Raw genomic sequence first — 13,483 nt, 5'->3', positions numbered from 1 at the left:
TTTTAAATGTAGGTTCCCCTTGATCCCTCGTTGTGTATGTTATATTTTGAGACTGATCATAAAAACAAAATGGATTAAAAGAAGAACTAAACAGATCTTTCTCATATTGCAATGATCGATTCTATTTCTTTCACATTAAGTACTGTACTAGTAAATATGTGAAATGACAAACTCACTTTGAAGGTTGGCTTTCATACACATCAGTATTAAGTTTAGATCAAAAGTTACCTCAAGGTGCATTTACTGTTAACATGACTCGATCAAACAGATTAGAGGAAAGAAGAGAAAAGATCGAACTGACAAAGAACTAATGAAGATGGTACAAAGGTGGGCGCCAAGATCCCTCTGGGATCTCTTGTTGTTCATGTTAAAATCAAAATCAACTCTCTGTATAAATATATCAGGTGACCGTTAAGGCCCATGGGCCTCTTGTTTCCAAAACGCTGATATAAATTACAGTGAACAAATTATTTCAATTATTACTTTATCAGTTTGTATTTATATTTTTCCATGTTTCCACATCAATCTATGTCTGATTAATATAGGGCATCTCGCTTCCGGAGCAGACAACATAAAAACGAAAGAAAACAGCTTGATCGGTTATTATGATATATCGGTTATTATGATTTTTTTTTCTGGCAAATAGTATATCATAATAAGCGGGTTCCACTGTACTGTATAACATGAAATGTTCGTTGTGTATACACTTTTGTTGTTTTCATGGTTGCTATGGAACCACGAAAATAAATACAACAAATATTTCTACCAGAAAGAATGTACACAACGTAAATTATATGAATTTAAATAATTGTAGTTCTCAAATGTACGCATTTTCGCAGGTTTACAACTCCGGATTCTATCGGACCGGGTTCCTATTCTTGTTTATATACTGATTTCACATTTCGTGTGATATTGACACAGCGATTCACAGACGAATATTTTAAGATACTTAAACAATTCATTTAAAATGAAGGGATGTTTTTGCTGAATTTGACATGTGTTGTCAATCTGTTGTATAAATATCATTTATTATTGAATAATTAAGTATGTGACCAATTAAGTGTCAAAAATACACAGGTCTTGTTTGGTAGTTTTCATATTAAGTTGGATTACAGCATTACGGTAGACCTCTAGTCAGATCAAACAAAAATAGATAAATATATTTTTTGTCAAACCTATTTGAATTACACGAAAATATAGCTGCTAAAATAAAGAGTAGTGCTAGTTCAAACTATCTGAGTCGACATAGGCAAAAATCACGGCAAATACAAGTTACTGATATGGAACAATGACAGCCTATTACGATATATTAGCTAATCTAGAAATGAATAATGGTATAAATCTTTTTCATCTTTACTTGCATATTAATAATTTATTATCAAGTTCAATCGCAAAGCAGAGACAAGTATGTAGGCTGGAAGTTCAATTGTAATGTATCAGAATGCAGAGGGTGGATTGAAACTGCAATTACAGATTAATAGTTTGATCGACCACCTGGTCAAAATGTTTGTTTTTGCACACGTAAAGGTTATACATGTATATCAATAAAGTAATAAATCAGGGATCGGTGGCCAGGTTGCGATTATATAATCAAATCATAATCACAGTAATATTATGACAATACACACATGTCTGTCAGCGACGTGACGGTAACATTCTGAAAGAAACTCAATCATCGGTAACATGTGGCGTATTTATGTACAAATTGTCCGACATGGATGTCACACTTCATGAGTACTACCCAATATTTAGTAATTCAACACTGTTAATGCGAAAATAGATCAGTTTAAGTTCATTATACGAGGCTATTATTGCATTGCTGATAGCCAACCTTCATTAATAGTTATGTAATTTCAATACTCAAATTGTGTTCGAACAAATTTAAAATGCGTGTAAGCAGAGTTTGAACTAACACTAGACAGAAAACTATTGTTTTTATTATTAAAAAAGTGTGTTTGAATCAGGGTTGCCAACCTCTAAGGAGTCCATTGTGGAAGATCTCCCTCCACTGGGTTTTCTGAAGTGTGAGACTTTTGACGGTGTCGCGGCGTAACGTCTTTTTTCAGGTGTTACAATTTGAATACCTAGATGTTACACAAATGAACAATGTAAATGTACCTGTATGACCCACCCCTGCAGGTGGGGGATCAGGAAAAGAATACACCTGCTGTCACCCACTGCATGTATCGTAGGAGGCAATTAACGTGGGAACCCCCTGCAGAATTGGGGATTTGATTTGGTGTCCTTTATTTGGGGACACAAAAGTGACCAAAATAAATCTGCTGCGCCCATTGCAATGTTTGGGATCTTTATCTTTCTTTCTACTTCTATCTACCTTCTATTTCCTAGGGCCTTGTTTGGCAACACCTCACATTTGGCTTGCATGTTGAGCGTTCGCCCAGGTGAGGAAGCTTAAGGCAATGGGTTGTGTCCCCAGGATGGGACATACCAAAGTCCTTAAAAATGGTAGTTGTTGTTCCTTGCTTAAAGGATTTGTGCAACGAAAAATAAAAATTCTGTATTATAAAAAAGTTGTGTTTTAAACCCTTATTAAAACGCCCAATCCCGCACGCGTTGTTTGGTTACATTGAAGTGACACGACTATTGGGTCATACGAGTTGACCTCTGATTTATGCATATTTCGTGACCCGGAACGAGGCCACTCCCTTGTGACGTCATAATAGTCCGCGAAAAATCAAGCCGCCGCCATAATACACTGTTTGTTTACATATCGTATCAGCTGATCACAGTCTCCGAGTTAGCGTAAACAGGAAATCTTGTTGTGAAAGCCAACGTAACTTTTTGAATGAAAGTTGGTGTGTACTTTTATTTGGTAAAATGGTGTTTTGTGCGGCTTTCGGTTGTTCCAATAGACTGAAGAAAGGAAGCGGAATTTCGTTCTTCAAATTCCCGAAGAATCCCGTGCAGAGATCGACATGGGAACATTACTGTCGAAGGTCCAGCTTCACAGCAACAAATCATCACACCTTATGCAGTGTGCATTTTTCAATGGACATGTTCCAGTACCACAGTTCGAAATTCGAGAGTTTGGGATTGAACTTTTCACGGAGGGCAAAGCTGAAAGATGACGCATTGCCGGACATTCCACTGATGGAGAAAGAAAATACAGCTTATACAGACAGGTTTTCGTCACCAAAGACAGCCAGAGGTGCATACGCCAAACGCCAAAAAGCAGATGTAAGTCACAGATTTGTTGCTAACCTTAACCCATTTAAATTTTTAACAAGAATTATATAAATATAACAGCTAATTCACACACCCACGTTTTAAAAGACATCTGTCTTCATTTGTTCATCTTCAGAAGTTTCAACCCCCCCACACCCTAGATCTCCGGCCCCTAGTAGTTCTACGCTTCTTCAATTATTAAATGCGTATGGCATGGACATAACTAGAACAACTTTAAATCTGTTATTATATCTCAATTTACAGTCAGAATTTCAAACACCAGTAAAATAGATAGAATGGATGTTCCTGACAATCATATGTTTGTAATTTATATAATCATTCATTCATTGACATATAAATATAATTCTTATACACCCAAACACAGTACCAGTTAAAAAAACAGAACAAAAAAATACTTGAATTTTGTAAATCGTATAAACATCTCTGATCCAAACAGTAGTTTAAATATTTACCAGAAAAATCTGAATACATTTTTCCACATTTTATTTTTCTAAAGGCCTAGGGTGTGATTTTGGTGACTTGCATTGATTTTAGGAAACAAAACACACATATACTGAATTAATCAAATGGGAATATCACTGACTGAATGAAATGATTTATATAGACCAGTCACAAACAATCATAAATAAATGTTAAATTAGACATGTTGACATACTAGTGTACAGTTTGTATGATTTGGAAATAAGAACTTGTCTGGGGAATGATTTGGGGTCAAAATTTGACTCCCAGAAATTTGTATAAACAATACCAACATGTATATAATGTAAAGTATCCATGTCTTTCAGAAATAATACTTTTGAGGGTTGGGGGATCGGTACAGTATATTTGGTATAACAATTGTGAAAAAAATCTCTGTATGATTTAATTTACTGTTACACATTTCCCCCTGATTCTAGTCATGGGCCCCATTTCCAACAGTGATTATATAATAAATACCTGTACAGTATATATATGAGGTTGTGAAAATATCAGACAGTATGTCTGTCTTGTTGGTTTCATTATACATTTGTCTACAATGTATTTCAGGTATTGAAGTCAGCCATTCAAGAATATGACCAGAAGTTTCTTGTTCAGGAGTTGGATGATCTGGATCAAGAATTAGATGAAGCAGATCACGACATGTGTGTGTTGAACTTTAACAGAGAGGAGTCACTACCTTCATCCCCATCTGTTGAAACATGTACGTCCAACGTTAACGTCAGTACTAAGAGTACAAGTGCTCAAGTCAACATGAGGCCTTCTCAAAGAACAAGAAGGATTCAAGTGCGGCCCCAATTGAGACCTGAACAAGTCAGTAAAGGCACCCAGTGTTGTTTGATAACAGAAGATACATCATGGAGGACATCGGATGTGATCGACAACATTTTTGACCAAGAAGAGGTAGACATGGATGTCGATGACAGTGACCAATCAGCAATGAGTGATGACCAGGATTACAATCCAGATCTCGACAGCGATGAAGACGATGATGACGACGACGGTAATGATGACTATGAAACAGATATGAACTATGTGTTGTCAGGTGATTCAGATGTTGCTTCAGAAAAACAATTTCTTGTGTCCGAGTCTGCATTACACCGGGTACTTTCTGTTTGCAAGACATGCCATGGAATGTGTAAAACAGTAATAAATTATTCAAAAGGAACAATGATAAGTACAACTTCTGTGTGCCCTTTTGGACATGTGTATGAATGGAAAAGCCAGTCATGCCACAACTCATTGCCATGGAGTAACCTTCTGGTGTCTGCTGCTGTGTTCTTCAGTGGATCTAGTTTTTCAAAAGTGTGTCAACTATTCAACATAATGAACATGCAAATGTTTTGCCGAAGGACATTTTTGAATATTCAGTCGGCATACTTGGTACCATCGACAATACATGTGTGGAGTGCCAATCAGCGGGAAATGTTTGAGCAACGTGCAGGTCAGAGTTTGGTACTTGGCGGTGATGGCCGATGCGACTCTCCTGGCTTCTCAGCTAAATATGGCTCCTATTCCCTTATGGACCTGAATACCAATGAAGTTCTGGATGTCCAGTTAGTTCAGGTAAGTTTGTATTGCATGCAAAAAAGTGACCATCCATGGAAAAAAATGTTTTCTCCTTTCTATATACATTTATGCAACTACCTATACCTATATTTATATATATATCATGATCAGTACCCTTGTTTTAGTGTTGAGTGGTACAGGAAACAGAACTGTTAGTGTTACTTTGTTTGGCCTAGCTTGAAACATCTGTGTTTATTAGAAGACTTGTTCTGTAACTATATTGGTAGTATGCATATATACTATTTTTTATTATTTAAGTGCACACGTACATGTATGTTAATGTTTATGTATTATTATAGAGCAACGAGGTCAAAAGTTCAACGCACATGGAACTAGAGGGACTGAAGAGAGGGCTCGAGCAACTGAACGAAGATGACATCCAAGTTGACACACTTGTAACAGATCGTCATGTCATGGTAAAAAAGTACATGAGGGAGGAACAGTCAAACACCAAGCACTACTTTGATGTGTGGCACATGGCCAAAGGTAAGATCTGTTTATATTATAATTCTGTATTATATCAAGTTCTTGCAATTGGTTAGACTTCGTATTCACTGATCAGATCAAATTGATACTCATGTACTTGTATTAGCGGTTCAACATGTGAAATTGAAGCTTCTATGGCTAAAGACAAACCAGAATTGTGAATTACCAGGTGCATATATAGTTCCCAGGCCCTAATTAGGCTCCAGATAGGTGAAATAAGCAAAAACTTTCATATAAACAAACCGGGGGGGGGGTTAAAATGTAAAATAGTTTATAGGGAAATAATAACATCTTTCTATAGGAATTAATTTGAGCTTATTTTTATAAAGGTGTAACAAAGAAACTGGAAGGTTGTGCCAAAAAAAGGGATTGTGAAGCCATTCGACCATGGATAAAGTCTGCAGGAAACCACATGTACTGGACAGCTATGACATCAGGTGATAATGCAGAAATGAAAAAGGCAAAATGGAATTCTTTGGTGAACCACGTAGTTGACAAACATGAAGGCCATTCAAACATTTTTCCAAGATGTGCCCATGGTCCCACTGAACGAGAATGGATGAAAGAAGGTTAACAATTCAATTCCTGATTACATGTAAAACTGTGAAACATATTTGTGTACCAGCATTATCCAAAGTGATAGAAATGTGTATATATGAAATCATGTGAAGTGGAGTTCAGTAGAAAGTGGTATATTGGGTTAACACTCAACACATTTTTTCACCTTTAAATTTTGATCAAAATTAGCTTCATAATCTAGGTTAAACAAAGTATATTCAGTTATTCACCCTAATTATCTATCAGTATCAATGCTAAATTTCATGTTGTCTTTAAAAAGATTTTATTTTTTTAGTGAATATGTAACTGTCATTATCGAAACTTGAAAATGCAATATTTGTATTGAAATCCCTACACATGAGACTTGCTTTCAGTCTAAATGTCTTTTTTCTTGTTTGTGGACTTCAGCAAGTCTAATGCCTTTAGTCTTGCTCAAGTCAAAATATAGACAGATAAGTACCCCGGTAATAATCAATAGAAATCTTCATGTTAGGTCTGGATTTTTGTTGTAGGGTCAAGGCCTCACAAGATGTTGGTGTCGGTGGTTCAGAGTCCCTACTTGTTGAGAGATATTGGCAAACTCTCTCCCAATCACCAAACATATGGCTTGGAAGTGTTTCACAATATTGTGAATCACTTTGCTTCCAAAAGCAATCACTACTTCTATCCATCAATGCTTGCAAGGTATTTATTTGCTGTTTAAAATGTCAGTGTTTTGAAGTATAAGTGTCAATTTGTAATTTCTTTTTTGGAGTATCTGTACCAGTCCAAAAATGCAATGAGAACACTGTGCAATTATATACATGCTATTGGGAGAAAAAGGACATAATGTTTATATTGCTATAGCATACGTGGTATGAAAAATGATAACAACAACGATAAATATATATGGTACTTTAAATATCTATTAAGGGAACAGGTTAAATAAAACTTTTCTAATACAAATGTTCAGTAGTCTGACATCCTGTTTACAACAACATGCATTTAAATTCAATGCTGTATCCTGTTTCTATTTTAACTACATAATTGGACCAGTGCTTACTTGCATCCTGTCAGATTAGACAGGTACTCTGACCAATATTTCATGTTTCATGTACATGTGTTGGTGGAATTGACAGTTTGTGGGCAGATAAGAAAGGTCAATTTCATAAAAAAAATTTTTGTGTTCCACAGGATGTCAGACTATACAGGTTTCACTGACTGTATGATTGAAAATATCACAATTTCTTGTGTCACTAAAACAGGTTTTATTGTTTGCTTTACAGATTGTACCTTGCAGCCTTACACTATAATGAAAATAGTAAAAATAGAAGAGCAGTGACAAAAGATGGGCAGCAGAAATGGCAAATTTCCTATCCCAAGGCCAAGAAAGGAAAAGAAGTGGTTGTAAAACCATGCAAGACTCGACCAACATATGGTGAGTACCCAGGTAGTGTTATTTTTCGATGTAAAAGCTGAAGTATTTATCAGATGCAGAACTCTTTTGTAAGGGAAATTCTAGCTATTTTTTAAGAGTTGCTCAAGAATAACAGAGGTGTACAATTTGTATCAGTGGAGAAAATATTGGACAGATCTGAAAAAATATCAATGCTTTTTTATCGTTACATTACCATAAGCAAAAATAAGAAACAATGAAATATATCAAGCATTTTCATGTTAGAAATTACGACAGCTTTTTAACAATAGGCAAAACAGTCAGTTCTTTTCAAATGTCAATCAGGTTATTAAGTTTTGTTTTTTGCTATTAGGCTATGTGGCTCTCCTGCTCCAGGCTTGCATAGACAGGCGAATGGATCTGCAAAACTACACCACTGCCATTGTTGATGGAAGGGAAAGTTTTGGACAGATTCCTCCACCTCTTACAGACTCCTACCAGCATGTCAACAAGAGTGAATTAATTGAAAGACATAGGTCAAGGTTCATTGCCCGAAATGGTGTGAGTCCAGGGATCTCTGATGCCACATGTTCACCTATGGCCTGACATACTTAAAACCACAGTACTCCTCCGATGAAAATGTTGCCCGTATCTTGACAACAGCACATGCAGGGATCACCTTTCGATTCCTTTTCCCAAGGCGATGCCATATCCACCGAGTAAATCGCCTGTAGGCGATGTATCTGTATAGTCTGAGGACGATAAAATGCACAACTATTACACACTGATTTTATGTGTTCTAAAAGACAATGTGTTACAAAAGACAATAACTTGACAGCAGTTGTGGTATTGAGAAGACAATTTGTAAATGCCATACGATATATATATATGTACATAACAATAGAGTTAGCAGTTGGCTGCTGAATGAGAACTTTGAGTTTGATATTTTTGTGTTAAATTGACTTGTATGACCCTACTTACTCATTAATTGGCTCATTGTCATCAATAGGCCCATCATGCTCGACAAACTCTAAAAGTGAGACTTCCAAGACATCTCTATTTAAGCAGTTTGCAATGAAACCCTCATGATTTGTGATACACATGATTCCTTTTTCCTCAGTCTTTGTGCAGATCAAGTCAATTTCCTGGCAACACAGGCATTCTGTCTCTGTTGTCATGGCTGTGCAGCATTCACAATCACACCTGGAATTAAAAGTACTAGATCTATATATGATTTGTATATAATTTGAATTTTATATTACATATGCTGACAACATAATTTGTGCAATATGCCTGACCTGATGTTCACATAAAATTCAAGTAAATAAGAAACAGATATATTCTGCTTTGGCCTTTATTATCTATATATATTGATTTATAATTGCAATTCTATCTGTCTGTTGTAAAGCTTCAATTTTTGATTGCCCTCTGAGTATTTTCCACATAAATTAGAGGAAGACCTGTGTCTGGTTACAGGAAATACACAGATTTTGTTTTGGTCTTAGCCACAATAATCCATCATATTATTTGATCATTTGAATTTTAGTGGCATCAACAAGTTTTGAGCTTTTTGTTGTCCTCATGATTTAGTTATTGTTTTGGGGTAAAGGAATGCATATAGGCTTATCCATTCCAACAGAGATTGGAGATAAGCTCACAAGTTTGCAAATTTATGAAAAAAATACAATCCTGAAATCCTGTTTTGTTGTTGTGTAATCATTATAACCAAGTATTTAGGTGAAGATCTGTACCAAGATATTAAGAGGATTATTCATACAATCTTACAGAAAGAAGTTTGCCAAAGGTGTGAAAATGTAAAAGCTTGGTAGGGTTAGGGACTGGTGTCTTATTACTTTAGAAATAGTAACAAAGAACAGGTATCATTTTGTGAAAATAGAGTAATTGTTGCATTGATTAACAGCACAATATTGAATTTTTAAAAAATATCACCGGTTTAAAATTGTAAAGGAAAGACTGCATTTTTTTTTATCATATATACTCGGGACTTTTTATTCATTGAAGATTCCCCAGCTGAAAGATTTACAAGATGCAGCAAATAAAGAGATGAAAAAAAAATCCTATAGGATTTTATTTATTGAATTATATTTTTGTGATAATAGGAACAAAACATTCAACCAAATAGTAACGTTTAGGTAAATTAATTATTTGAAAAAAAATCCTTTGCAAGTTAAAAAAAAAAATACCCTCCAGGAATGGGTTATTTTAGCCTAAATATATATACAAGTATAAAAGAAATAATTTCGCAATCTATTGTATTTCAGTGATGACGTACGAAAAATGAAAACAAAACATACACATAAATTTACTTTTATCTAGCTTTGAATCTGATTCCGCGAAAAGACGTTATAAATATGTGATTATGTATGCACATATGAAGTATTTTCCTGTGAACATTTATTTCTTTTCTTTGTTATAAACAAAATACATTTAAAATCGGTAATCCTCAATCGGCTTATGAAAGATGTTGAACGTTTCCGCGTTTAGGCCTAGGGAGGGGCAGGGAGAATGGGAATCAAGAGAAAAACTTTTGCTGTTTTGGCAATCATTTCGACATAAATCGGAAGTTTGCGATTTCTTCAACAAAACATGTACTCGTAGTTATATTTTATTTCTCAATTTCTTGAGGTGACATACCATGCGATGTTGTCTGTGCGGATGTCTCGTGCCCTGGCATGGTCGTCCCCGTCATCAGACTCGTCTGTCTCTGATTGTGACGAATACATTTCTTCTGTAACTCGATCTACGTGTTTTCTCGCGGGTTCAAATTGGTAGGGTAAAATATCAAGCTCACCCCCAACTTCAGGAACATCGCTATCGGTATCTGACATGGTGTTTGTTGATAAATTTACGAGGTTTTCAGTAGATATCGAAGTGAGCCAAGGTCAAGTACGCGAGAGGCTAAGGATAGCTTGGGGAAACCCTCGTCCTATTATGACGTCACGCAATCACGTGACCAGCGAGCTCATTAACTCCAGCTTGGTGTTCTCCGCGCTACAACATCAGCCCAAAACGAAACAATTATACATTATCGGAATGTTGAATTACATTCCCGTAAAAAAAAGGTTATTTAAATGAGTTTAAAGATTATTTTGACACATTTTTGACCACTGTTGCACAAATCCTTTAACATTCAGTATTAAGGGGAATGGCAACAACTGGTTCACCCGTTGTCAGTATAATGTGACTGGGCGGGATGATGTGCTGGGTGCCTTCGGCATGGCATTTCAGTTTGAAAGCACTATAAAGTCGGCATCAGACCTGCGCTATCGCAAGGAGGCAACTCAGGCAAGCACACCAACATACTCTGTCTCTTGCATACACACACGCAATCACGCAAACACTACACACATGGAGGCACGTCCTTAAATGACCTTAGCTGTTAATGGGACGTTAAACAAAATTAAACCAAACCAAACCTGTATGACACCCCCACCCCTTAAGAGTTGATTTGGTTACTTCTTGCTTCCATCATATAGAATGTATCAATTTGTAATGAGTTCACTCATATATACTGAATGTATGTATATTTTATTTTGCCAGCTTACATATGCCATATATATGTGCGGTCAGATGGACTTGCTGGAGTGGTGATAGGAGACCATGAGTATCCTAAGAGGGTAGCTCATACCCTAATCAATAAGGTAGGAAGGTCATGTGTTTATAAAAGGGTAGCCCATACCCTACTCAATAAGGTAGGAGGGTTATGTGTATAGACTAAGATAGCCCTGCATACCCTACTCAATAAGGTAGGAGGGTCATGTGTATCTAATAGGGGAGCTCATACCCTATTCAATAAGGTAGGAGATTTTTGTATTTAATAGGGTAGCCCATACCCTACTCAATAAGGAAGGAGGGTCATGTGTATCTAATAGGATAATTCATACCCTACTCAATAAGGTAGGAGATTTGTGTATCTAATAGGGGAGCTCATACCTTAATCATTTTAAGTAGGAGGGTCATGTGTATCTAATAGGGGAGCTCATACCCTATTCAATAAGGTAGGAGATTTTTGTATCTAATAGGGTAGCTCATACCCTACTCAATAAGGAAGGAGGGTCATGTGTATCTAATAGGGTAGCTCATACTCTACTCAATAAGGTAGGAGATTTGTGTATCTAATAGGGTAGCCCATACCTTAATCATTTTAAGTAGGAGGGTCGACATGTGTATCTAATACGGTAGCCCATATCCTACTCAATAAGGTAGTAGAGTCATGTGTATCTAATAGGGGAGCTCATACCCTACTCAATATGTCTAACATTTTCTGTTTTATTCTGCATATCTCAGTAACATAAATTTCATGTTTCTTGTTTGGTCAGGTGTAATATAGCAAAGTACTTTTTAGGTCACCTGAGCTTTGCTCAAGTGACATATGGTGATCGCTTTCCATCCGTCGTGCGTAAACTTTTTACATTTTCGACTTCTTTATAAGAACCAATAGATGGAATTTTTTCAAACTTGGTCAGATTCATCCTTGGTAGATGAGGCTACAAAATTGTAAAATTGGAATACCTACCCCAACCCCAGGGGCCAGGGCGGTAACCCTAAAAAGAAATTTCATTTCAGTAATAATTACCATAACTTTAGTATGCATAAACAATACCAACACCCATCTTTGTATCCCAAAAACAAATGATTCAAATATCCTGACCTCCCTACCGTCAATATCTCGACGACAGAGCCACGGAGTGATCTCCCATCCTCTTCCTTTTATGGCGCCCGCTGCTTGCTGATGGCCCACAGCTAGCTCCATATCAAAACTTAGTTTTGTCAGATTAGTTTGAGTGTCTTGTCAAATTATTGCGCAGTTTGTGTGCTATATACCCATCTTCAATCATTTGTTGTTGAATTTTTTTTTTTTGCCTTTTTCGGCTATTTTTTACTCCTTGTGTCCTGGTGGTGTGCAACACAGTCCGCCATTACTGTGTTGACTGTTGGTTGGGTATAAATATCCGACCAGTGTTTATTTCGGTCACGGTTGTTTGTTTCAGCATACGTTGTCTATTTCACCGTTTCTGATTTTATTTCAGGTGAATTTCATTCTACCTTGCATACTTTGTACTGCTCTAGTTTATTTTTTCTATACTTCTTTACTTGTAAACTTTGTTAACCTTCATTTTGGAGGTTATGTCTCGGTCGGGACAGCGACAGGAGTCAGCTCATTGGTGTTCCCATTTCTTTGGGGAACGAGACTCTCATGATGCTTGTCCCCTGTGTCGCCCTTGTAATGAGGTTTCAAAGTTCACAGGCTGGCTCTCAGGACAAGGCCTTCAAGCGACCCTCAGCTTACCGTGAGAGATTCGTCTGTTTCTTTCAGGAAGCGAGGGAGGCAGAGAGGTAGGGGTGGTGCCGCCGGCTCTCTGTGGTCTGGCGGTACTGTCTCTGTCCCTGGCTTTGGGGGGTCCCGCTTTGGCGGGTCCATCTCATGAGCAGGGGGTAGCCCTTCCTGTCCAGGAACTCCCTGGAGTAGGGGAGGGGCAGCCCGACCCTGGCTTGGCATAGCCTTGTCGTGCTTGCCTTCGGGTAGGGACTATCCGCCGCCGGTCACTGACTCCGTCAGTTATCCCGGCACTCCAAGTGGTGCTGTCGTCGGGGATAGTCTTGGTGCCGGGCTTGCTGTTTCCAGATCAGGTCCTGGGGTGACTACAGACTTTCTATTGGGATTGTCTGTGTCTACCGGGATTAGTGACGCGCAGCTCACTAATCCCGACACCAATGCTGGTCTGGCCTTCCCTATTAGGTCTGGCCCGGAGTTTCATTCGGTTGGGAACCTGGGGGGTGGGGGTGGTG

The 13,483-nt window shown here is 37.4% G+C and overlaps 2 protein-coding genes across 5 annotated transcripts in view; both read left to right on the top strand.

The window, feature by feature from the left end:
• LOC110442656 (synaptobrevin homolog YKT6-like) overlaps nucleotides 1-13,483 on the top strand; it is a 105,748-nt gene that overhangs the window by 31,473 nt on the left and 60,792 nt on the right. For all 3 annotated transcript variants that reach the window (XM_021486362.1, XM_021486360.1, XM_021486361.1), the window contains exon 4: nucleotides 11,234-11,334. In XM_021486362.1, coding sequence (XP_021342037.1) covers nucleotides 11,234-11,334 — 101 coding nt within the window. The remainder of the gene's footprint in view (nucleotides 1-11,233; nucleotides 11,335-13,483) is intronic.
• Nucleotides 2,521-8,293, top strand: LOC110442654. Of its 2 annotated transcripts, none has more exons than XM_021486347.1 (7): nucleotides 2,521-3,198; nucleotides 4,234-5,250; nucleotides 5,553-5,739; nucleotides 6,069-6,176; nucleotides 6,810-6,981; nucleotides 7,563-7,714; nucleotides 8,046-8,293. In XM_021486347.1, the coding sequence occupies exons 1-7, from the start codon at nucleotides 2,839-2,841 to the stop codon at nucleotides 8,276-8,278; spliced, it is 2,229 nt and encodes a 742-aa protein (XP_021342022.1). In that variant the 5' UTR covers nucleotides 2,521-2,838; the 3' UTR covers nucleotides 8,279-8,293. The 2 variants fall into 2 exon arrangements, with proteins under 2 accessions (XP_021342022.1, XP_021342021.1); XM_021486346.1 differs by having other exon boundaries at nucleotides 2,524-3,198; nucleotides 6,069-6,308.

Source organism: Mizuhopecten yessoensis, unplaced genomic scaffold, assembly GCF_002113885.1.
Source record: "Mizuhopecten yessoensis strain PY_sf001 unplaced genomic scaffold, ASM211388v2 scaffold716287, whole genome shotgun sequence".
Classification (NCBI taxonomy): Eukaryota; Metazoa; Mollusca; class Bivalvia; order Pectinida; family Pectinidae; genus Mizuhopecten; species Mizuhopecten yessoensis.
The sequence above is the reverse complement of the archived record's forward strand: the minus strand, read 5'-3'. Positions and strand labels throughout refer to the sequence as shown.